The sequence below is a fragment of the Ovis aries genome, chromosome 19, assembly GCF_016772045.2.
Source record: "Ovis aries strain OAR_USU_Benz2616 breed Rambouillet chromosome 19, ARS-UI_Ramb_v3.0, whole genome shotgun sequence".
NCBI classification, from domain to species: domain Eukaryota; kingdom Metazoa; phylum Chordata; class Mammalia; order Artiodactyla; family Bovidae; genus Ovis; species Ovis aries.
In genome coordinates, this window is record NC_056072.1 from 12,952,942 (window position 1) to 12,979,647 (window position 26,706).

General features: G+C 41.8%; 1 protein-coding gene across 3 annotated transcripts in view; it reads left to right on the forward strand.

Moving 5' to 3' along the window:
* Positions 1-26,706, forward strand: part of MYRIP (myosin VIIA and Rab interacting protein) — a 218,161-nt gene that overhangs the window by 10,779 nt on the left and 180,676 nt on the right. For 2 of the 3 annotated variants that reach the window (XM_027958035.2, XM_042236531.2), the window contains exon 2: positions 18,743-18,886. In XM_027958035.2, coding sequence (XP_027813836.2) covers positions 18,777-18,886 — 110 coding nt within the window. In that variant the 5' untranslated portion in view covers positions 18,743-18,776. Of the gene's footprint in view, positions 1-6,228; positions 6,427-18,742; positions 18,887-26,706 lie in introns of those variants that run through there. The other variant, XM_060402094.1, reaches the window with a different exon arrangement.

Below are 26,706 nucleotides of genomic sequence, written 5' to 3' on the forward strand. Positions count from 1 at the left end.
TTTACTTTGTTCTCTTGATTGCTTTCATTGTCCCACTTTCAATATACTTGGTTATTTTATCTAATTGCTTCTTGTATTAATTTAGATTCTCTTTCCTACCCCACATCACATTTCCCTCATCTCCATAGTCAAAAGCTTTACACTATTTCTATTTACTTGTATTTATTATATGGTAATTTTAGCATATATATTTACCTTAACAAAATACAAACTGAATCAGTCATTCTGTCCTCCTGAGCAATTCAAGGACTTTCTCCTTAAAACTCTGATCACTCTGCAAAACTTATATGTTAACACTGTCTGGTGTTTTAGTCAGCCTTTTTAAAAACTCCATCTTTATTTTTTCCACAATGTAAGCAACTTGTTGACAGTATAATTCCACTTGTCTTCCAGTTTTCATTGGTTCATTTTAAGAATTTATCTAGCGATCTGATTATTGCTATTTTGCACTAATCTATCTTTTCATTATGGGTGGTTCGAGTTCCTTTTCTGTGTATTCGTTGTTCTGAGTTTCATGCTTCTTTTTAATTATCTCCCTCAGGATTTTCTGGACTTCATTCATGTGAGAATTGATGTCTAGTTCATGTTCTGGAAAGTTCTCAGTCATTATTTCTTTGAATATTGCTTTTCCTCATTCTCTGCTCCTGGAACTCTAATTAGATATGCGGAATCTTTCTCCTGCATCACCTCTGTCCTTTAATCTCTGTTCCATGTTTTTCTTTCTTTCTCAGTGCTGCATTTGAGTTATTTCAGCCCTGTCCACCAGTTCACCTCTCTTCTCTGTTCTGAGGCACAGACACAATTTTAACATAAAGTGGTGCCCCCATTGAGACTTTTCAGTGGTAGGCCTGTTGGCATCTGCCAATTTTGCCATTCACATGGCCTCACTATTTTGTTGTTGTTCTTCACCTAGATGCCTGAAAACGTGTTTCAGGAGCCTTAATATTATTAACCTTAAACGTAGTCATTTTATTTCTGGGAATCTAGCTGAAGGGGGAAAAATCCTTAATGTGGAAAACCCTTTATGCACAAAGATGTTTATCGTCGTTTTCTATGAGGTAGTCTAGAATTGAAATTAACCCAGAGGTTCACCACTAGGAACAGGTCAACAGGTATATCCACTTGATACAATATAATGGAGCCATTAGGAGTGAGACTTGAAAGTCATCTTGCTAACATGAAAAAAAAAAAATACTGGAGATTAAAGAGTTTAGCGGAAATGGACGTATAGCATACTTCTCTGTATAATAAGAGATAAATGACAACAGACCTTACAAAGAGGGGGGGAAATGAGACTTAAATGAACCAGTGGGTTAGCACTGGTTGTACTTGTTTGATGATGTCAGGTGATTAATTTTTTCTATGATATTATCAGATCTTTCAAATGTCCATAAATGGGAATTTGAGGTACTGAAAACAAAACAAAAGCTCTAGAGGAAAAAGAATGAGGTGGGCAGACAGCGGTTAGAGGTTCTTACTGATGAGTGCCTGACTGGGCCCTTCAGTAAGTGTTTTGCAGAATCGAGGGTCCAGAAGCAAGAGACGGTAAAGAGATGGCTCAGGAAAAGGGCCCTGCCAGACCAGGTTGAAGGGGTACAAGTTGTTGGAGACCCCATGTCCCATCCCTGGCTGTGGAAATTTAGAGCAGGGCCACATGCTTTATTTCTGGTTTCTCCTTTGGCATTTCTCTGGGTCCATATCGGCACCAAGCAGTGCTTGCTGACTTTAGAATCAGTGGGCAGAGACTATAGCAAATTCCACTGGCCACATTTTAGGGTATTTCCACTATACTTTTAGTGCATTACCTTTGGATTTTTGAGAAAAAAATGAAGACAGTTTGGCTGGGAGGATGTGGAGAAAAGGGGACCCTCTTATACTGTTGGTGGGAATGTAAATTGGTGCATCCACTATGAAGAACAGCATGGAGGTTTCTCAAAATACTAGAGTTGGCATATGATCCAGCAACCCCACGCCTGGGCGAATATCCGGACAGAACTGTAACTCAGAAAGATACACGCACCTCTCTGTTTGAATCAGCACTAATTACAATGGCCAGGACATAGAAACAACCTAAAAGACAAATACCATATCACTTATATGAGGAATCTAAAATATGACACAAATAAATTTATCTATGAAACAGACTCATAGACATGGAGAATAGATTTGTGACTGCCAAGGGGGAGATGGGTAGAGGAGCGAAGGACTGGAAGTTTGTGACTGGCAAATGCAAACTAGGATGCATAGAATGGACAAACAAGGTCCTACTACATATGCTGCTGCTGCTAAGTCGCTTCAGTCACGTCCGACTCTCTGCGACCCCATAGACGGCAGCCCACCAGGCTCCCCCATCCCTGGGATTCTCCAGGCAAGAACACTGGAGTGGGTTGCCATTTCCTTCTCTAGTGCATGAAAGTGAAAAGGGAAAGTCAAGTCCCTCAGTCGTGTCTGACTCTTAGTGACCCCATGGACGGCAGCCTACCAGGCTCCTCCATCCATGGGATTTTCCAGGCAAGAGTACTGGAGTGGGGTGCCATTGCCTTCTCCAACTACATATACAGGGAATTATATTCACTATCCTGTGATAAACCATAATGGAAAAGAATATGAAAAAGAAGGTATGTATAACTAAGTCACTTTGCTATACAACAGAAATTAATACAACATTGTAAATCAACTATATTTCAATAAAAATTTTAAAAATGAAGACAATTCATTTTCCATTTCTATTCAATTTGAATTAAATACCCATGGGCATTACTACTCAGTGCTCAACTACCTTCCCTGACATCCTGCTCAATCGCTGAACCACTTTACTTAAAATAAAGCAGTAGCGTCTGGGTTATCTTCTGCTTTAGAGTTCTGTAATCTTGTCTATAGATTTCTAAAACACACCTTTAATTATCTTTGAAGTATCCAACTTTAATTAAAAAGAAGTATATGTGTCTGAACCTCCTGTAGATGGGAAGACATATTACTGAAGTATAGCTGGGTTGGTGAAACTCACCATGGAGCAGGCTAATGTTAAAGATCATTAAACAATTTCCCTCCTGCCATGGTGTTGAATTGTAGATTTCTTTTCCTTCTGCTTTTTAAAAAAATTTTTTTGCCTAGAGCAACTTTGCTCTCCTCTTTTTTAATCTATCCAATAGGACATTATCTAGGATCAAATCTCTTTTTAATGTTATTGCTTGTTTATCTTTGACTATAACCACAGTTTGAAAGGCCTACTAGCTGAGCACAATATTTCATTGTAAGTGTTTCTGTTTGAAACTATTTTCATTTTGAAAAATGTACACTGCAGTCCAGTTCAAACATTTATTTCAACTTTCACTATCTTGAGGCTTCAAAAAAGAAGAAAGAAACCTATTTATTCCACTTGGGCCCTGGGTCATTGCAGACACCACAGCATCCAAAAAGATCAGATCAGAGAGGTGTTTTGAAGACCATCTAGTTCAGAGGTAGAAAGCTGGTGGACCAAAAGTCATCGGTAGGTCTTCCCTCGAGCTCACCAGGTGATGTGGTACACCAGGGAGATGAGTGGGTTCCATGGATGTAAGTCCATGGCCAAGCTTCATATGCTGTAAATGAGTTTCTTGGTCAATCACAACATGCTGGGGGGGGGTGGAGCTGTGACCCCCAAGTATTCTGCAAGTGATGGGTAAAGGTTCAGGCAGAGATTGGAAGTACGTACATATGTAGTCCAGGAAGGACTCACTGCCCAGTCCATGACGAAAGGCCTACTGTAATCACTGCCAGCCGGCGGTTGGCTGGATTCCTCCCCTCCACATCCAGGGGCGGGGCTCAGCACTGGTTTGCTGTCAGGAAGATGTGTCCCCAGACATTGGCGACAGGCAGATTAGGCCTGCAAAGAGGAAGTCTGTGCAACTGTACCCACGGGTAGCCACATTGTTGGACCCTCCTGCCACGTTCATGGCGTACAAGGACTCACTGAATAAACACAGGGGAATAGCCTTCCTTACCTGACGACTGAGAACTTCTGCAGAGGTATTCAAATGACATCACACTCGGGTCCTCAGAAAGGTCTCCACACCCCCCTTCCTCAGACCTCCTTGTCACTGATCTCCCAATTCTGTTCTCTCCTATGCTGCCATTCTGTTGGTTACTGTCCGTGAGTTGATGTCAGGCCCATTCTTCCAGATGTCTCATGGTCCAGACAAAGTGGAAGATCAAGACATGGCTTGAAATCCTGTCCACCAGCGGGATGATCCTCACTGCTATCTTTCAGAGCCACCGAGAGTGGGGCTGTAACACCACAGCTGTCCACTTCCGGTTGGTGTCAGTGATGCTTTACAGAATCATGCACGAATCTAGACTGAGGCTTTTCCTCTTATGTTGGTTGATCATCAAGAACTTCCTGTGAGGATGTACGTATGGACTGAGAGAGCGGCAACAAAGCAGCAGACACAGGAGATGGGGAGAAGTCTGAGTTACCCGCTCATGCAACTTAAACCTTCTGGAACTGACTGGGCCTGATTTCTTATATAGCATTTCCACTTGACAGTGGGTCCATACTGTTCATGCAGAGCCTAACAAGAGGCTCAAAGCTAGCTTCTCCTGGGCACATGGTCACTTGATGTCCTGTAGTTAGGCACTCAATACCAGGGCCCGGTAGCCCCCAGGAGCTAATTCTCAAACGGAGACCAGTTACCTGTGGAGGAGGGAGGCGCTCTGCTCTGACACCCTTGAGAGCCTTTGTGGTGCTCCTCCTCGAGCTTCCCTGAGGCCCTGGATGGCATCTCTGTTTGCTGTAGGCACTTGGATGCCATCGGATCTGCTGGGTCCTGCATAAACCAAGAGACAGCCTCTGGCAGTACTGCCTGGCCTTGCGGCAGAGCTGTCTCTTGCTCTGGGCCCCTCTTGAAACTGGATGATGACAGAAAATGGCTGAGAGCTGCATACACGTATGTTTCCACGTGTCAGCTTCAAAACCCAAATTCTTTTAAGATGTTATCTCCATTTCTTTGTCTTTCTTTCGCATATTGAGGCCATTGTTCATTCATGTATAGACTATATCTTTGAGTTTCAAAGTCCTTTATTGAGTTTTAGACACTGAGTAAGCATTTTGGATAATCTTAATCTGGCACAAAATAGCTGGCACTTACTAGCGCCACTTGTGGCAGGACCTGGTGAGATTTGGCAAGGGTTCTTTTTCATAGGCTGCTCTCAAATCAATCTGAATGTTGAGTTTTAAGCCAACTAAGATCATGGCTTCTGGTCCTGTCACTTCATGGCAAATAGATGGGAAAAAGTGGATACAGTGGCAGATTTTATTTTCTTGGGCTCCAAAACCACTGCAGATGGTGAATGCAGCCACAAAATTAAAAGATGCTTGCTTCTTGGAAGAAAAGCTATGACAAACCTAGACAGTATATTTATAAGCAGCGACATTACTTTGCCAACAAAGGTCCTTATAGTCAAAGCAATGGTTTTTTCCAGTAGTCATGTATGGAGGTAAGAGCTGGACCATAAAAAAGGCTGAACGCTGAAGAAGTGATGCTTTCAAATTGTGCTGGAGAAGACTCTTTGGTCTCTAAGGAGATCAAACCAGTCAGTCCTAAAGAAAATCAACCCTAAATATTCATTGGAAAGATTGATGCTGAAGCTCCAAAACTTTGGCCTCCTGATAGAAGGAGGTAAAGACCCTGATGCTGGGAAAGATCGAGGGCAGGAGGAGAAGGGGGTGACAGAGGATGAGATGGTTAGACAGCACCACCGACTAAATGGACATGAGTTTGAGCAAATTCCGGGAGACAGTGAAAGGCAGGGAGGCCTGGTGTGCTGCAGTTCACGGGGTCACAAAGAGTCAGACATGGCTTAGCAACTGAACAGCAACAGATCAATCAACAAACCAATGCCATCAACTCATGAGTAACCACTGAGCGTGCCACTTGTGACAAAGGACAGAGAAGACTGGTCTCCCTTTAGGTAGTTATAGTCCAGCTGCCCGATGAACCCCCATGGCAGGGCCCAGCCTAGAAAGGCTGTGTGTACTTGTCTTTATTGCCTAGAACAGTAGAGCCTGCCCCTTCTGCCAGATGCCATCTTGGGAAGGAGGGAGAGGGAAGGAGCTGCCCACTGGGAGTTGAACATTGACCTGCCTGAATATTTTCCGAGAGGAAAAAGTTTAACCTAGGAGTAAATAGGCAGCTTTGAGTCATCGTCTCTGTTTTCTTCTCAACTTTGAGCTCCCACCTAGAGCACGACAGTGGCCTCAGCTGCCTGCCTCTGTGCCTGTCCACGTCCACCCCAGCTTCCCATCCTAAGTGACCCTGCTGCTGCTGCTTAGCCACTTCAGTCGTGTCCGACTCCGTGTGACTCCATGGACTGTAGCCCGCCAGGCTCCTCTGTCCATGGGATTCTCCAGGCAAAAGTACTGCAGTGGGTTGCCATGCTTTCCTCCAGGTGAGCTTCCTGCTCCAGGGATCAAACTGGGTCTCCTGCACTGCAGACAGATTCTTTACTGCTGAGCCCAAATGGTGGATCTCAGGTTGCTCACTTATTTAGGACTCTGCAGTGACCCCCAGGGCCCTCAGGAGAAGTTGACGCTCTTTAACACGGCTTCACAGATGCCACCTGCAGCCCTGCAGCAGACATGCTGAACCAATGCAAGCATGTCGCCAAGGGAAGCCTCCCTCAGCCTGGATACCTACCAACCCTTGCCCGTCCTGGCCAGGGCCCAGACAAGACCAACGCCAGAAGTCTCTTCATGTCTGGCTCCTGCCCTCTCTCTTCCCCAATCTTGGGGCAATGGCTCCCGGCTTATTCCTGAGGTAGCCCTCACCACTTTGTGTCTGGTTGTCCTTTATCTCTAGTTGTCCCAGCCTCTACTCAGTGAAGGTGTACACAGTGCTCAACCCATGTCCTGAGATTAAGTTCCAGTGTAACCCTCTGAGGTTTGCCTACTACAGACCCAGGCTCTGCAGCTGTTATTTGCTTTCACTGTAATTGTGCTGTTTAGATATAAATTGATACTTCTAAGTAAGTACTTGATAATAATTTGCTCTCTTTAGAAGGTAAATATTCTCCTTTTCTCACCTACTATAAATTTTGTCTCAATCCCTTTGTTTTGAGAATAGTACATTTTAGCGTACTGTGTGATCACAAATTTGGAATTGATGAAGTCTGAATTAGTGAAGCTTTAATGTCCATTTTTTCAGTCTTATGTGCTCAAGTTTGAAATGCAGCCAGTCGCCAACTCCTATCTTGACACACTTTTATTACAGTCAGAAGAAATCTACCAGATTTTATATAACAGAGGAAGCAGAGAGCATCATTATCTAGTTGAAACTGAAAAGGAAATTCTTAGTGGGCTGAAGAGCTGTGTATTTTTATCAAGTGTTCATTAGCTGTCCTCTGTGCAGGGGATCAACATGAAAATACCCAAAGGATGGGAAGCAGACAGACCAAAAAGTCCAAAAGGCAAGAGAGGCATCACAGGGCTGCCACTGTGACCAAAGGCTCAGGAAACAAAAGTAGGGGATGGTAGGCACTGCTCTAACTCAAGATGGCAGAGAAATGCACTGAGCTCTTCTACAGACCTATCAGTTTGGTCATTGCAGATGAGGACAGAAAAATGCAATCGAGGTATATAAACCAGGTCATTTTATTTGCCAATAACATGTAATGTGAATATGTGTCTATATTCGCCAGAGTTTCCAGAAAAGCAGAACCAATAGGATGTGTGTGTGTGTGTGTGTGTGTGTGTGTGTACATATGTATCACATAAAAAATTTATTAAAAGAAATTGGATCACATGATTATATAGGCTCACAAATCCAAAGATAGGGAGCTGGAGACCCAGGAGAGGCAGTGATTTAGTTTCCATCTGAGCCCGAAGCCTGAGAACCAATGGTGTAATTTCAGTGTGGAGGCAATAGTGAAGCCCGCCTTGTGAACTCGCGGAGCATACCTGGGCTACTGGGAAGCACACAGGAAGAACTGGCCGCTGTGCAGCTTTCACTTTAGATCAGGTTTTCTCAGCCTTGGCATTATTGACATTTTGGAATAGATAATTCTCTGTTGCCGAGAGCTGTCCTGTGCATTATTGGATGTTTAGTAGCAACCCCTGGCCACTACCCACTAGATGCCAGTAGCATACTCCCATTAGAAACAACTAAAAATCTGCCCAGACCTTGCTGATTATCTCCTGGGAGGCAGTTATAGGGTACTCAGTTGAGAACCGCTGATTTAGATTTCCATTTTATGTCCCCTTCTCTCCTGCTAACTCCATCCACTCTGTGCTCAGCAGCTGGTAGGTATGTGTGTATCCATCTAATACCATCTGAAACATCTCCCAATACCTGCTGTTAGCAGAGGCTATCAAAGTAGCTCCCGCACTTTTACCATACTTACCTCTGAAGAAGTTTCCATCAAGATCCAATAGGTAGAAAACACCATCAAATCTCAAATGGAGGAGGATAATGAGATCTTCCAACCTCCCACTAATTTTCAACTTCTAGAACTGCTCTCATTTGCCAAAAATAAAATTATAATGTTAATTCTGTTTGATGGGGAAGGAAGTTTTGCCTAAAATAGCATCAACTTGGAGCCTCCATGAGGTATCAGGAGGGTCAATGGTTCAGATGGATCTCGTCAGGCTTGTGGGAGCTGGTGCCTGGCAGTCTCAGAGTGATGGCATTCAGACTACAGGAAGTCATGGGTTCCCTCTTACACTGTTGGTGGGAAAGTAAACTGGTACAGCCACTATGGAGAACAGTACGCAGGTTCCTTAGAAAGCTAAACTTAGAGCTACCATATGATCCGGCAGTCCCATTCCTGGGAATCCAGAGAAAGCCATAATTTGAAAAGATACATGTTGATTTGTGTATATTGATCTTGTATCTTGCAAGTGTGCGGATCTCAGTTTTTTGGTTTTAGTTGGTTTTGTGTATGTGTATTCCTCTGAATTTTCAATATGGAACTATGTTTTCTCTGAATAGTTATGGTCCCAATCTCCTTCCTAATTTAGATGCTTTTTAGTTCTTTTTCTTGCCTAATTGACCTGGCTAGAACCTCTAGTACTATACTGAATAGAAGTGGTAAGAGTGACAATCTTGTATTCATGACATTTGAGGGGAAAGCTTCTATTCATTCACATTAAGTGTGATGCTGGCTGTGAGTTTTTTGCAGACAGCCTTAATCCAAGAAAGTTCCCTTCTATGAAGCAACTGGCAAGGGATTAATCTCCAAAATATACAGACAGCTCATGCGGTTCAATATTAAAAAAGAAACAATCCAATCAAAAAAACGGGTGGAAGATCTACATAGACATTTCTCCAAGGACATGCAGATGGCTACGAAGCACAGGGAAAGATGCTCAACATCTCTAATTCTTAGAGAAATGCACATCAAAACTACAGTGTATTACCTCACACCAGTCAGAACAGCCATCATCTAAAAATCTATGAACAATAAACAGTGAAGGGGATGCAGGGAAAAGGGAACCTTCCCATACAGTTGGTGGGAATATAGGTTGATGCAGACACTGTGAAGGGCATATGGAGGCACCCTAGAAAACTAAACACAGAACTACCATATGATCCAGCAACCCCACTCCTAGGCGTATATCTAGAGAAAACCAGGATTCAAAAAGATACATGTACCCCAGTGTTCACTGCAGCACTGTTTACAACAGCCAGGTCATAGCAATCTAAATGTCCGTCGATGGAGGGGTGAACAAAGAAGATGTGGTAATATATGCAATGAAATATTACTCACCTATAAAAAAGAATGAAATAACGCCATGTGCAGCAACATGGATGAACCTAGAGACTGTCATACTGAGTGAAGTAAGTCAGACAGGGAGAGCCAAATATCACATGAGGTAGGTTATATGTGGAATCTAGGATAATGGTGCAAATGAGCTTATTTACAGAACAGAAATAAGAGTCACAGCTGGAGAAAACATACATATGGTTACCAAGGGGAAGCGGGGATGGAGGAATAAACTGGGAGACTGGGAGTTACATATACACACTACTATACATAAAATAGGTAGCTAACAACATGCCATGTGTCACAGGGAACTCTACTCAATACTCCGTAATGACCTATATAGGAAAATAATCTAAAAAAGAATGGATATAGGTGTATGTATAACTGATTCACCTTGCTCTACAGCAGAAACACAACATTGTAACTCATCTATTTTCCAATAAAACTTAATTTAAAAAAGAAAGCTCCCTTCTATTCCTGTATCAGAAGGGGTATTGGATATTATCAAATACTTTTCTGTATTTATTAAGAAGATTATGGGATCTTTGCCCTTTATACTCTATTAACATGCTACATTACATTGATTGATTTTCACATGTTCAACCAACCTTGCATTTGTGCTATAAACCCTTCTTTGTTATGGTGTACCTAATCCTTTTTGGTAGGTGCTGGATCTTGTTTGCTAATATGTTGTTGAGGATTTTTTCATCTGTATTCATAAGGGATATTGGTTTATAGGTTTATTTTATTGTGATATCCTTGTTTGCTTTTTGTATCAGGATAATACTGGCTTCTTAAGATGGATTAAGAAGTATTTCCTCCTATTCTACTTTTGGGGAAGGGTTGGTGTTAATTTTTCTTTTTTTAATGTTTGATTTTCTTTGTGGACACTTGTATTATTAATTCAGTCTCTTTACTAGGTATAGATCTATACATAATTTCTATTTCTTCTTGAGTCAGTTTTGGTGAGCTGTCTAGAATTTTTTTTTTTCATTTCATCTAGGTTATCTAAATTTCTGGCATACAACTGTTCACAGTATTCCTTTCTAATTCCTTTCTAATCCTTCTTATTTTTGTAAGGTCAGTATTGATGGCCCTCTTTCATTCTTGGTTTTAGTAATTTGAATCTTATGTTTTTTTTCTTGATCAGTCTTGCCAAAGATTTGTCAATTTTGTTGATCTTTTCAAAGAGCTGACTTTGGATTTTATTTTCTCTGTATTGTTTTTCTATTCCATTGGTTTCCTCTCTGGTCTTTATTATTTACTTCCTTCTGCTTACTTGGGTTCAGTTTGCTTTTCTTTTTTAAAAAGCTTTTAAGGTGGAAGATGAGGTTATAGATTTGTCATGGTTGCTTTTTAATATAGGTGTTTATATCTAGAATTTACCCTTAAGCACTACTTTAGCTGCATTCCATAAGTTTTGGTATATGTGTTTTCATTTATCTCAAGGTATTTTCTTATTTCTCTTGACCCCTTGATTATTTATTTTTGTACATTGTTTAATTTCCATATACATGTGAATATACCAAATTTCTGTTATTAATTTCTAATTTCCTTCCATTGTAATTAGAGAATATATTTCATATTATTCAATTCCTTTAAATGTATTGAGATTTATTTTACAGCCTAATGTATGGTCTATCTGGAGAATATTCCACGTGTACTTAAGAATGAATGTTCTGCCGTCATGTAGAGTGTTCTGTAGATGTCTGTAAGAGCTACGTAGATTATAATATGGGTTAACTTTTCTATGTCCTTGCTGATGTTTTGCTAATTGCTCTATTATTGAAGGTTGATATGGAAATCTCTAATATTGCTGAATTGTCCATTTCTTTTTTTTAATTCTGTCAGTCTTTGCTGAATAGACTTCCTTTAGTATTTCTTGTAAAGCAGGTCAGTTGGTGGTAAGATCTCTCCATTTTTGCTCATCTGGAATGTCTTGTCTTAATTTATCCTTAATTTTTGAAGGATACTTTTCTGGATACAGAATTCTTGGATAATAATCCTTTTCTTTCAGTTCTTTGAATATATCACCTCTCTGCCTTTTGACCTCAGTGATTCCTGATAAGAAGTCAGCAGTTGATCTTACTGAAGATCCTTGGTGTGTGATGAATCATTTTCCTCTTGTTACCATCAAGATTCTGCATTTTATTTGACTTTTGGTTGACTATGATATGTCTAGATGTGCATTCTTTGAATTTTTCCTGCGTAGCATTTGTTGGAGTTTCCCAGCTGGCTCGGTGGTAAAGAATCCACCTGCTAGTGCAGGAGGCACAGCTTTGACCCCTGGGTCGGAGGAAAAGGAGATGGCCACCCACTCCGGCATTCTTGCCTGAGAAACCCCATAGACAGAGGAACCTGACAGGCTATAGTGTACGGAGCTGCAAGAGAGTCCGACATGACTTAGCAACTAAACAACAATGAAGAGTTTGTGGAGCGTCCTGAATTAGAAGACGAACAGCACTTTTCATCACATTTGGAAAGTTATCTACCATAATTTATTCGCTATTTGTCTATTCCTTTTTCTCCCTCCTGTTAATATCATTCCCAGGAGAGAGATGAAACACCCCTGGTCCAATCAACTACGCCCTGTTGGTGTGACCGTGTCTTCCCTGGGCCTTTCCTGTGTACAGGTAAAGAATGAGTCCCAGAGAGGGGGCTACTCGTGGCAGGGACAACACCCTCGAAGGTGAAGGGATGAAAGTGAGTTCCACAGCCCAAGCGCCACTTACTGCACTGAAGTTGCAATGCAAGTACATCTCAGACCACTTGTGCTTTTCGTTCTTTCCTTCCCAGGCCAAGTTCTTTCCTTTTCTTTGTGTTTTACCACCTGATAACAGGAGTCTTAAATGGGACAGCCCGAACATTTTGATTCCTTTGTGGAAGTAAGAAATTTCTCTTCAGCTCTAGTCAAGATCCAGTGATGGTCAAAGAGGGTAGCCCCAGCAGTATTTACCCTATGTGGTTTTTAGGACTTTGGATATTCCAGGTTAATCTCTTTGCCTCTCTGCGTGTATCAGGTGCATCACACACACACACACACACACACACAGAGTTCGAGGCCCCTTTCTAGAATGTCACTTGTGTAGACACTGACCCTCCGTGATGAACCTCCCTTTGTGTCTGTATTCCATATCCTTGGAATGTCTGTTTTGTTTTGTTTTCCACTTGAGGTTTGTGCTACCTACTTTCCTATAGAATTATCTGGATCCTCCCTCTAGCTGTTCTGTTCAGGAACCGTGTAGACAATTCTACCATTATTTTGGTTTTCTATGTGTAAAACTGTATCCATCTGCTTTCCTTTTTAAGTCCTCAGCTTCTTCCAAAGCTCATATACCTCTGTACTTTCCTATGATAATTGCATTTTAAAAACCCCAGCTAAATCAATTCAGTAATTATATTCCAGTAGCTACTGTCGTTTGTCATCATGGGATGGACTTACAGCAATAATTCTCAAATACTCATTTCTTTGGATGTGAAGAGGCAGCTGTTATTAAAGAAAGAGATATCTGCAGACACATGCATTTGATAAATACAGAGTTAAACACGGACTGGCTTTTCAGTGACAGACTTCATAGAGGCTCTGATAAGCTTATATGCACTGTGCCTCCCCAAGAGGGCAATACAGTGTGAGGTACTCCTCTCTAGTTTTATTTCATCTCTGAGCTCTCCTTTCTCAGAACACTCAGAACAGGAACAGTGACCTGAGAAATACATGTTAGGGAAATGGTGATGTAATTAAATCTTAGAAGTTTATTAATTTTCTCATTACTAACTTTTAAAATGTATTCTCTCTGCTACCTTCATATTTGAGTATAAACCAGAGAAATCCAGGAGTGGGAGGACCAGGTCTGAAAGTCAGAGCATCTGAACCAGTTTTGTGTCTGAGAAATCATTTCCCTCTGGGCTTACACTCTCCCATCTATAAATGAAAGAGTCAAACCTATGTGACCTCTGACTCATGGACACTGAGGCTTTTCCAGCCCTACTGATGTTCTTTCTCCTATGATGCAGGAAATCTAATTGTGTTTACTGTAAAAAAGGGAAGACGCTTTTACTATTTCCCCCAAAGGGTTTCTCATTATTCTCTGTCTTATCCATTTACAGCTACTTTGTTTATTTCTCTACAGAAACCATTTATGCCTCTTGAGTCCTGATCACTTAGATTTGATATGATCAAAGCTGCCACTTCTGTCTTGTCCAAACTGGGCATCTTAGAATCTCACTTTGAATTCTCAGAACCCAAAAGCCGGTGAAGTGAAGGGGACAGACTTATCACCTTCTGGGAGACTCCAAAGTGCCGTTATCACCTTTAATGAGGTGTTTTAAAGGGAGAAGTCAGTCTGCATTTTCCCTGTGCTTCCTGATGTGTTTCTTCCTGCTCATCGGAAGACTAGAAGATGGCAGCTAAGAAGCCTCCCCTTTCTTGAGCAGCCCAGCGGTGGGGTTTTATTCCTGATTCACTTCCTCAGACCAGCAGGTGCTCCAGGCTCTCTTCCCACCCACATGTGATTATCCCTGGCCAGATCTTCTCTCTCCTTCACAGAGGGCCCATTTTGTTCTGTATTGTTTTATCACATTCATTCTTAAAAATAAATACATGTATTCTTGGTTTTCTGTGCTTTTGAACTTTATGTAAAGATGAGTCATACAGTTTGCATGCTGTACGTGCGTATACATGTGGCTTGTCGGTCTCAGCAGCACGTTTTATTAGAGATTCATGGATGTGGAATATACCTTTCAGTTCAGTTCAGTTGCTCAGTCGTGTCCGACTCTTTGCGACCCCATGAATTGCAGCACGCCAGGCCTCCCTGTCCATCACCAGCTCCCGGAGTTCACTCAGACTCGCGTCCATCGAGTCAGTGATGCCATCCAGCCATCTCATCCTTGGTCGTCCCCTTCTCCCCCGCCCCCATATACCTTTCGGATGTTTTCACTGCAGTGCAGTATTCCATTGGTATGAAACAAGCATCTACACTATTTGTTTATCCTTCTTCCTGTTTATGATTGTTTGAGGTGGTTTACAGGTTTTACATATTTATATTTTTTGCTCTTTTGAATGTTACTGTTACTAATGTTCTTCTGTTAGGAGGAGCTATGTGAAATAGGAGTTTTTATAGGTTCCCTTTTATTTCATATGATTCAACCCAATTCCTGTCTGTTGGTGCATATTTGCAAGATGATGTCTGAGAAGTATACCTACAGAAATGCTGAGGTACATGCATCTGCAATTTTGAAAATGAGGCCTAATTGTGTTACAAAGAGACTGTACCAGTTTGTACTCACTGTATCAAAATTGTCCCACCTCCTGGCAACACTAGATAAAGACAGTTTTGGTGTGTATGAAATATGGTTTTAACTGCAATTCTATAACCACCAATGAAATCAGCATCTTTGTATATATGTATCTGCCATGTCTGTTTCTTCTTCTGTATAAAAATGTGGAAGTGACTTCAGAACTGGATAAGGGTAGAGCATGGTAGAGTTTTGAGCTGCATGTTAGAAAAAGTCTAGGTTTCCCTTAGGAGCCTGTTAGTAGAAAGAAAGAAAGAAAGAAAGTGAAGTAGCTCAGCTGTGTCCGACTCTTTGTGACCCCATGGACTGTAGCCTACCAGGCTCTTCCCTCCATGGGATTCTCCAGGCAAGAGTACTGGAGTGGTTTGCCATTTCCTTCTCCAGGGGATCTTCCCAACCCAGGGATCAAACCCGGGTCTCCCACATTGCAGGCAGACGCTTTAACCTCTGACCCAGCAGCTCACAATTGACCTGCTGTTAGTAGAAATATGAATGTTAAAGGCGATTATAGTGAGGACTTAGGAAGAAAAGAGGAGAAGTGGAGAGAAAGCGTCTCTTATACTAGAGAACGCATATATCATCATGAACAAAAAGTTGATAGAAATATGAATGTTAGCGGTGTCTGCTGAGCTTTCAGAAAGTAATGAGAAATATATAATTGGAAACTGAAGGAAAGGCATTCTTGGTTATAAAGTGGCAGAGAATTTTGTCTAATAGTGTTCCAGTGTTTTATGTAAAGTAGAACGTGTCAGTGACTATGGACTCGGATAGTTACCTGAGAATTCTAAAATAAGTATTAAAGACTGGTTTATGCTTGCTGCTAGAATGAGATGTGAGAGGAGAGTGGTAAATTGAAGACAGAATTGTTCCACAAAAGGAACCAGAACTTGCAGATTTGGAAAATTCTCAGTATACCCATACTGCAAAAATGAGAAAGTCTGTCTATAGAGAGCAAGCAGGGTGTGACTGGACAACCACTTGCTTATGAGATTAGACTGTGGCTCACAGATCCAGTTATGATGGCAGCAGAAACCGGAAACAGAGACTCTGTTACCCAGGACAGATCTGTAGAGGGTCCTCCTGTCTGATGGCTTGGCCCCCTGAGAACTGCATGGGAAGCTGACAATGTTTTGGAGAATTTACATCAACAGGAAGCACTGCCAGCTTAAACTAAATAGAGACAGGATAACTGAGGGAAGGCTGCTGGACTTCTGAGAGGCTACAGGATGGGCCAGCAGAGCTATCTGGCTACCAACATGCATCATCCATCAGGAAAAGGGAAGAATGATCCTGAAGACAAAACAGAGGTCTGCAGGGGCGTCACTGCCACCATGGCCTGGGGAGGGCGCTGTCCCTCCTCAGTTCCTGAGAGTGGGCCACGCTGCTGCGGCTACACCCAGGGCCGAGGGGGTGAGCCCCAGCCCTGCTGCACTCGGAGGATAGAGCACACAGCCAAAGAGAGCTATCCTTGAGCCTTAAACAAACGAAACAGAAGGAGACTCATAAATATAGGGAACAAACTGGTGGTTGCTGAAGGAGAGGGGTTGGAGATAACAGGTGAATCGGCTTAACCTCCAATTATAAAATAAAGAAGTCACGGGAATGTAAAGTACACATAGGGATAAAGATATTAAAAATAAACAAATAATAGATCAGGCATGAAAAAAGGACACATGGGGAATATAGTCAATAATACTGTAACAACTTTGGATGGTAACCGGACTTCTTGTGGTGATTATTTCATAATGTATAAAAATATCGAATCACTGTGTGGTACAGCTGAAACTAATATAGTATAGTATGTCAAATATAACTTAATAATAATAATAAAAAAAACCTAATGGAATTTGCCCTGCTTTCAGACTTGCTTGAGATCTAAGCCTTCTTTCTCCTTTCTAGCCTCTCCCCGCTAGAATGGACTCTTTCTCCAATGCCCGCCCCACTACTCTGCTCTGATAGCAGATAACTTGTGTGCTTCCACAGGTTCACAAGGGGGAAGGATTTTTGCCTCAGGATGAATCACCTATACCTAATGGAGATGGGTAATGAGATGAGATTTTGGACTTTGAGTTGATGCTGGAATAGGTTAAGACTTTTGTGGCTGTTGGGATGAAGTGATTGTAATGTACAAGTGAGAAGGACGTGGTATCTGGGGGAGGGGGTGCAAAGGGTGAAGAGTTGCAAGCCAAGACAAATTCATATGTTGGAGTGAGTCCTAACCTGAACATCTCAGATTTTTACTGTATTTGGAGACAGAATATCTAAAGTGGCAGTTAAGTTAAAATGATGGTATTAGAGTGGACCCTAATCCAATGCAACTGGTAATCCTTATAAGAAGGAAAAATTAAGACATAGGTGTGCACAGAGGGAACTCCATGGGAAGAAACAGGCAGAAGATGACCATCTGTAAATCACGGAGATGGACTTCAGGAGAAGTCAACCCTGCCAACACCCTGATCTCAGACTTCTAGCCTTTAAGACTGGGAGAAAATACATTTCTGTTATCTAAGCCACCTCATCTGTGATGCTCTGTTACTAGACAACCGTTACACCTACGTGTATACCAATACCACTCAGTTTTGATGAATGTAGCTTTATAATAAAGACATTCAGTGCTGAGCAGAGGTGGTAAGAGTGGGCATTCTTGCCTTTTTCCTGATCTTAGGGGGAAACAGCCAGTCTTTCATCACTGAATTTGATGCTAATTCTAGGTTTTTGTTGTTTTTATTTTTTTAATGCCTTTTATATGATGGAGGGAATATTCTCTAGTCTTAGTTTTCAGAGGGTTTCTGTCATGAATGGGCACTGAAGTTTGTCAAATGCTTCTTCTGTATTTTTTGAAATGATCGGGTAATTTTTCCCTTTTATTCTACTAATGTAGTGGGTTACTCTGATTGATTTTTGAATGCTGAACCACCTTACATTGCTTAGATAAAACTCACTTGGTTATGGTATGGAATAATGCTTTTGAAATCTTGCTGCATTGGTTCCACAGATATTTTTGTGGAGAATGTTTGAATTTATGTTTGTGATGCCCTTCAATGCTGGGCACTTTTCTGGAATTATTTATTTAATTTTACCATTGGGTGCAACCATTCACTAAAAATTATTATTTTTTAAAATGTGGTTTCCCATAACTTTTAGGTATGCACCTCTGGGGAGGTGTTTCTTTGAAATATATTTTCTGGTGCTAAGAAAATGTCTAAAAGTATTATTTTACTTTTTTTTTTTTTCCAGAAGAGAGTTTGCCAGTTTCTAGTTTGTATTTTAGTCATGTGATAAAAGCTTCAGGAGATATAGAGGATATTTTTTAAAGTATGATTTTTATCTTGCAACTATGTGTAATATTTATAATTTGAGACTTCAAATCACAGAACTTGAGAAGTTTTGGATATTGTGTTTTGGCGTTTTGCAGAAATTTACAGCAGATCTCATGTACACCTCATTTTATTGAAAAGAATAATTTATCGTTTTTTTTTTCCTAATTTAAGAACTGGGATAAATAACAGTGTTGATGATCAGTTACCGTCTCTTTTTCTCTGCAGCCTTGCTGAAGTTGTCTCTAAATATTTGCTGAGTATGGGAGCAGAGCAGGAAACCACCTTATATAAACACTGTTGAATTCTGTTTAATAACAACATTGGTTGATTTTATCCATGGAGAACTTTTTTCTTGCCCTCAATTTGTGGTCTCTCCTTTGATTTCTCAGGTCTTGTCTTGTCATCTGTGTTTGGTGTTAAATCATGGGGAGGAAGCTGGACCTGTCTGGTCTGACCGACGATGAAACAGAGCATGTTCTCCAGGTGGTCCAGCGAGACTTCAATCTCCGAAAAAAAGAGGAAGAGCGTCTTAGGTGAGATGCTATTTTGCACCTGGGTACATTGAACCATGTGTGGACAAGTGAAACAGGCTTCCTGAGGTTCCTTGCTGTCAGTCCTGTGTCCAAAGTGTTTATATCATGTAAACACATGTAAAAAGAATGTCCTTCCCTCTGTAGTCAGGCTGACTAGCCTCACTGCTGAGCATCACAATGTCAGCTCGGAAATGTGACTGTTCACACTGGCAGTCAACATTGTTGTCTGGCTGTTCACCTGGTACGTTAGCTGTACATTAGCTGTACGTTAGCTGTACATTAGCTGTAGAATGGGTGGAGTTTGTGATGACAGTAGCTGCTTTGAGCTTGCTCCTGGCTTTTATTTTCTTGTCCAGGTACTCTTGAAAAATAACCAAAGTGCTATATAAATGGGAGAATTAGACTCATAGCTGTACACTCTTCTGTTAGAGCTCTCAGCTACCATGGCACAGAAAGAAAGCTCTGAAGACCTGGTTCAAGGAGAGTGATCTCCACACTGGGATGGGAATACCTGGCTCACCCTTGCCCCCTCATTTTATAGAAGGGAAAACTGACACCCAGAGAGGGGGTCCTCTGACTCCTCTGCAGTTGATATTTTCTCGTGGGATGTTCTTGGAAGTACTGTGCTGCCTAAATTTGGAAGAAGTCAGAGTGATGGAAATGCGGTCATGTGCTGGAGTTTGTGTGTTAGAACCTGATGGCAAGCCCTCATGAGCTCCTGTCCTCCATAAACCTGTTTTTATGTTTGAATTTTTTTAAGGTTTCTTTTTTTTTTTTTTGATGTGGATCATTTTTTTAAAGTTTTTATTGAATTTATTACAATATTATTTCTGTTTTATGTTTTGGGTTGTTTTTTTTTTTTTTGGCTGCAAGGCATGTGGGATCTTAGTTCCCCAACCAGGGATCACACTCGTATGCCCTGCATTAGAAGGTGAAATCTTCAATACTGGCCCACCAGGTAGAGCCCCACAAACCCCTTATCTCTCAGGATCTCACAGGTTTGTCACGGTACTATCTCCTTCCTTGGCCATTGAGCCCAAAACCTGTCTTTATAATTCCTCCCTAACTTGGTTCTCATGCAGGCTGGGGCCAGACCTTGTTATTTCTGCCTCCTCAGCATTTCTCCCGACCCCTTTCCAATCCAGCTTTCACGACTCTTCATCCCAGTTTTTGCAGTAACTTTCTCTATGATCCTCTCTCTACTTCTCCAGGCTGGTGCCCCATTACAGTTCGAATCATGCCCTTTCCCACTCTGCTTTAAATTGACGTGGGTTGTTTCCTTTTGCCCTTGGAGTTTCTCAGTCTTTCTGTTTCTGTAGAAGAGTAACCCCCATTTCTTGTAAGCACCCTCGTGCAAGTAACTTTATTTCTACCATGTTTTCTTTCCCATATTGTATCTATTCAATAGGTGCTTGTTAGACGGAAGACAAGAAATATGTTAAATAGTCAGTTGATTTAAAACCCATGTGCCACAGAAACAGACTATGAATCAATGGAATTCTGAGACTAGAGAGCCAAGAAATAAACCCACAGACCTCTGGTTAACTAATCTTTAACAAAGGAAGCAAGAATATACAATGGGAAAAAGACAGTCTCTTCAGCAAGTAGAGTTGGGAAAGTTGGGTAGCCACATATAAACTGAAATTAGAACATACCCTCACACTATACACAAAATAAATTCAAAGTGACTTAAAGACTTAAATATAAGATATGGTACATAAGATTCCTAGAAGAGATCATATGCAAAACATTCTCTGACATAAATCATACCACTGTTTTCTTAGGTCAGTCTCCCAAGGCAATAGAAATAAAAACACAAATAAACAAATGGGACCTAACCAAACTTACAAGCTTTTCCACAGCAAAGGAAACCATAAACAAAATGAAGACAACCTACAGAATAGGAGAAAATATTTGCCAGTGATGTGACTGACAGGTGTATACTTCCAAAATATACAAATAGCTCATACAACTCAACAACAACAACAAAAAAAAACAACTCAATTGAAAAATGAGCAGAAGGCATTAATAGACATTTCTCCAAAGAAATAATATAAATGGCCAATAGGCACTTGAAAAGATGCTCAACACTGCTAATTATTAGAGAAATGCAAATCAAAACTACAGTGTGTATCACCTCACACTCGTCAGAATGACCATCACTAGAAAGTCTACAGATAACAAATGCTGGAGAGGATGTGGAAGAAAGGGACCTCTCTTGCACTGTTGGGGAATGTAAGTTGCTCAAGCCACTGTGGAGAGTAGTATTCTCAGAAAACTAAGAATAGAATTACCGTATGTCCAGCAATCCCACTCCTGGAATATATCCAGACAAAACTCAATCCAAAATGATACAAGCACCTCTGTGTTCCTAGCAATACTATTCAAAATAGCCAAAATATGCAAACAAGTGGAATCTCTATTGACAGATGAGTGGATAAATGCAATGTGGTACATATATATAATGTAATATTTTAAAAAATGAAAGAATGCCATTTGCAACCACATGGATGCAACTGGAAATTATCATACTAATTGAAGGAAGTCAGAAAGACAAATACCATATGACATCACTTGTATGTGGAATCAAAAATATGAGACAAATGAGCCTGTCTACAAAACAGAAACAGACTCTCAAACTTTCACAAGAACAGACTTGTGGTTGCCCGAGGGGGAGGGGAGTTGGGTGGGATGGGAGGTTGGGGTTAGCAGGTATAAACTCTTGTATGTGGAATGGATAAACAAGGTCCTACTATATAGCACAGAGAATTATATTCAATATACTATGATAAACCATAATGGAAAAGAATACTTAAAAAGGAAGATGTATGTGTGTGTGTGTGTGTGTGTATAACTGAGTCACTTTGCTATGCAGCAGAAATTAATGCAACATTATAAATCAACTATACTTAAAAAATCCCATGTGCCAGGCACTGTTCTAGCTGTTGGGTACATTAATAGTGACCCAAACAAGCCTTCACCCCATGGAGTTTATATTTCAGAGTATACTACCCATACTATAGCCATCAACCACATATGGCTTTGTGCACTTATAATGGGGCGAGTCTGAATTGACATGCACTATAACTGTAACATACACACCAGATCTCCAAATTTTAGTACCAAAAAAATGTAAGCTATCTCATTAATAATTTTCATATTGACTACATTTTGAAACACCAAATTTTGGATACATGAGGTTAAAGAAGAAACATTAAAATTAATTTTCCCTGCTTATGTTTACTTCTTTTTTAGTTTGGGTACTAGAAAATTTGAAATTAAACATGTCTCACATTATATTTCAATTGGCTAGTGCTGCCCTAGAGGGAGGGCAGAGAGAGAAGATGTGAATAAATAAAAATATACTTGTATGTATTAGGTGATAAGAGCCACGAAAAAGAATGAAGCGGAGAAATGGGGGCAGAGACTGGCCGGGGATGGGCAGGGGCCTCTCTGTGCATGGGCTGCTCAGGGAAGACCTCTGTGGTCTTGAAGGGGGCGAGGGAGGGAGCTGGGCTGCTCTCTGGGGTGACATCAAACAGGGGGAGGCAACAACAGACGTCAGCTTCTGATTCCGGAATGCGCCTTTGTGTTTCCAGAGAAGCTGGAAGGGAGGGAGCCGGGGAGAGAGCAGTGGTGGAACAAAGTCCAAGCAGTATCCTGAGTTTGAACCACACGTGGGAAATCCAGGCTCAGAAGCACTGCAGTGGGCAAGCCTTTCCTTGCCTCTCTGCATTGCCTGGGTTTAGGAGACGTGGAAGAGTCTTGGAAGCTATGATACAGAAGGTGTTTTTGAAATCTTTCATTTTTGCGGCAATGAGCATAGCATTCAGAATAGAATATTTTTCTTCTAAGGTTTCAAATTGAATTGTGTTTCTTTTCTCGTGGACAGCTGTTCTTTACTTACCCAGTTTCTCTGGTTAGCTTTTTGTGAGGGTAGGTCTCAGGGGTAGAGGCCACACAGTGTTTCTAATGATCTGTTCTTCAGTGCTGACATAAAGTGTGGTGAATATATAGGTGGTGAAAGTGTGAATTAAATGCCCTCAGAACACAAGATGGTGAGACAGAGCAGGCAGGGCTGAAGAGTTCAACACCATTAGGTCACTGAAATACGCTCAGGGAAAGATAGCTGGAAGGAATGGGGCAGTCTGGGCGCACTGCAGTTTCCTTTATTATTATCCATCATTGTTTCGTTATTATTGATTCCTCATAGAAGTTCCCGTGAGGAGGGTCCCCATGTACATGAAGGCACCAAAGCACAGAGAGGTTACAGAGCTTCCTCAGAATCACACAGTTATCTGGGATAGAGCCAGGAGTCTGTTTCCCACTTTCTCTGAATTATATAGATTGGATCAAGCCTTTTCAAAACTGTTCTTCGGTGCAGATAGGAGACTCCCGTCTCCCACTCTCCACCATACCCTCTAATGAGCAGTCACACCACCAGTGGGTGTATCAGCTCCTGCGTATATACACAGTCAGGGGTCTTCCTATATAACGTGACTCCGTGGGCCCTGTATCACTGAAACCATATGCTTGAAGCACTGGGGATGTGGTGTATCGAACGTTTAAACCCATTAAAGACTGTATGTATAGTAGGACAATTTGGGGGAAGACAGAGGACTGGGCAGGCCTGAGAACTGCGGACGTGCAGCAGCAGACAGGGGACAGGGCACTTACGTACAACTTGAATACAGTGTTGATTTCCTTTTCCAGGACACACCATAGTATTAAAGCTATGGATAGAGCACATGAGGGAACAAAAGACAGGTTGACCCTGCTCCTTCCTCCAGGTGCTTGGGGTCTAGATGAATCAGGTAAATGTGTCAAAAACACACACTATACTTGATTCATTTTATTCCTTGTCTTTCGTCAGATGATTTCATGCAAATAGTAAAAACCAAAATGGGAAAGAACACTTTGAGATGAAAAGCGCCAGTCCTCTGCTCCGTGTTTAATCAGTTTTGTCCTTAATCCTGTAAGGCCTTAAATTTAAATCTGTAAAGTTAAAACATGTGGGTATGTTGCTATTTTTTGATGTATCAATTTTAGGTAGTCTTTCATTTCTCTGCTCTGAATAGTGGGGACTTTGCTTACTTACTTAGAGTACTTTACCTTTGGTTTCTTGCTTGTTATCTGTGGTTTGGTTTTCTATTGGTCATCTTTCAAACAAATAGTACACAGAAACCCTGTCTTGTTCCATGCGTGTTCACCCTCCTTCCTTGGTCTGGCAGCACGAGTATTCATATGATGTTCCTACCTCTGTCAACCACCCCTTCCACTTTCTTCATCTCACATCTGTCCACGCGGTACCTTTATTCTTATGTATTCAAGGTTGAGGCCATTCAGGTGCTGTTCTGCAAACATCAATTTGAGCCTTTCTTGTTTTATTCAGAGGTTGACATTACTGTTGAAAATCAATAGTCATTATGATTGAAAATGGTGTTCGCTGCTTCCTCTTTCAGAACTTCACTGAAATCTGTAGGTGGCTGATTGGTCTCCTCCTTTTCTGTTTACTTTTATGAATCAATTACATTTGTATTTCCTTGCTGTCATTTTAAATAAGTCTTGGGAAGGCGGAAAGACCACCATGTGTTAAGTCTGCCATCTGGAACTCACTGGCCACAGCAACTTCCTTGCTGGTCAGGGCCACAGAGGAGCCTGGGGAGGTGCAGACATAAAGGGCACTCCCTGTGTGCAGCGTGTACCCAGAGCATGCTCTGGGGTCACACAGACGTGGACCTTAAAGGTCCTCCTACCACTGTTTACCTCATTGTTAGCTGGAGGGAGCCTGACCTCCAAAACACTGGGTGGAGGGGAGTTTCTGATGACCAGCAGGGAACTTTGTGCTGCAAAGAAACTTTTGGTGAGATAAGTCACTGAGGCCTTGGGGTTTATTTGTTATAGCCGCATAGCCTAGTATGACTTTGACTAATACAGTTTCTGGGAGCTGAAAGGGACCTTGACTTTATGCCCCGACCCTTGAGACTTTACAGCTGTAGAAGGAGGCCCGTGAGGTGAACACGCTGTTAATGGGTAGATCCTGGCCTGGACCCTCAGCTCCTGGTCTTCTGCCATCTCATTAGTATAAGACACCTGTGGAATCTCCTGACTTACAGTAGGATCATAATTTATATTCTGTGATTTTATATTGTCAGGCATGTTTACAAAGTGGCTTTAAAAATGAGTGTTAATTGCATGGCACTCTGGTGTTCAGACTGAGATGTTTATGAGATAGCCACAGCGTTTAAAATTTCTCACTTAAAATGTGCTGGCCAGAAGCTAGTTAGCATCTGGATAACTTCCAAGGATCTGCTGCTGCTCTAATGGACTTGGTCTGTGGGGAAGCAGGGGTTAGATTTGATGAAATGGTTTCCCGTAATGCGACTGGCCGTTAATTGTCAGGGTTTGCTGAACTGAGAGTGTGCTTCTGCCTGCCAAGGACTGCCGGGCTCAGGCAAGGCCAGGCCGGGGGAAGGAAGGGAGGGGAGGATGGAGCGTGAGTGGCAGGGCACTTCCCGTCCAGTCTTTCTCTGAGAGGCTCAGTGCCTGCAGCCCAGCAGCTACGGTATGTAAACTCCTCCTCCTTTGGCCTGTGTTAAGAAGAGGATTGATGCACTCGGAGACCTGTTTCTGTCACTCACTTGCTGACACAGCCTGCACCCTCCCTGCACCTCAGTGACAGGGTGTGAGGGCAATCATCCATCCCCCAAGAGTCAGATCTAAGTGTTGTGAGAAAGCAGCTAAAAGCTGCCAGGGCGTGTGGAAGGCCCACTGCAGGAAAGCAGAGCATCTCCCTCAATTAGAAAAGCTTTGTGTTTCTAGTCTGTTATACAGAAACCCCTTTAAGGTTCAATTACGATTTTATTCAATAGAAAGAACACAGAGCTTTTAATGAAATGAGTTAGTGATCTTTCTTCATTCAAAATTCATTTTAAACAAATTAAAATTTTATCACACGAATTTAATTTTTCAAGAAGTTTCATTTTCAAAAAGTAAACCCCCCTCGCTCTCAGGGTCCCTAGTCTGGACATTTAAATTTATGGAATGAATTAACAAACACTCCTGGTCATGTCCTTCTTTGAAGCTGGAGGTCAGACTGCCTCGTCTTCGCTCAGTTGGAATGCACAGGCCCCGTGGTTTATGAAATAACTCTGCATTCCCAGAGTGCATCTGTCCTGCACTTCCTCACTGCCCCGTGTAGCCCCTGAGATGCTGCAGGAATGCTGTGGCAGTCACCTGTCCAGGTGATGCATCTGCTGTCTCAGAGAGGGGCTGCTGCAAGGCAGGATTCCTTCCTCTGCACTGCCGGATCAGGTTGACTGGCCAGTCACCTGGCAGGGCTCCGAAATGACAGAGCCGAAAGCACTCTGTGGTGGAGTGGAAGGTCAGACACAGCTCTGTTTGAGTCACCTTTTGACGGGGAAGGCCCAGCACCTCAGAGACACCGGGAGCGGTCTTGAAGGCTTGTGGAGGGCAGGTGTGGGGACCTCAGGAGTGGGACATGAGTAGAGTAAAGAGTATCAATCTCAAAGCTATAAGGGACTGCACAGATTTTTTAAATCGCCTTTTTACTTAGCAATGATACTTTTAATAATGAAAAGGTCACATGTATTAAATCAAAGCTATTGGATATCCATTCATTTGCTTCAAAATCATATACTGAATGTCAGAAGCCTCCTGGGGAAATGTGAGGGGGATGAAAGGGGAGGGGAGGGAGAGAAAGGTTCACAAAATTAGTAAGTGCCTTAACCCCTGAGGAAAAGTCCAGAAGGTGAACTAAGTCTGATATGAATAATTAGGATGCTAGGCAGACTGAGAAA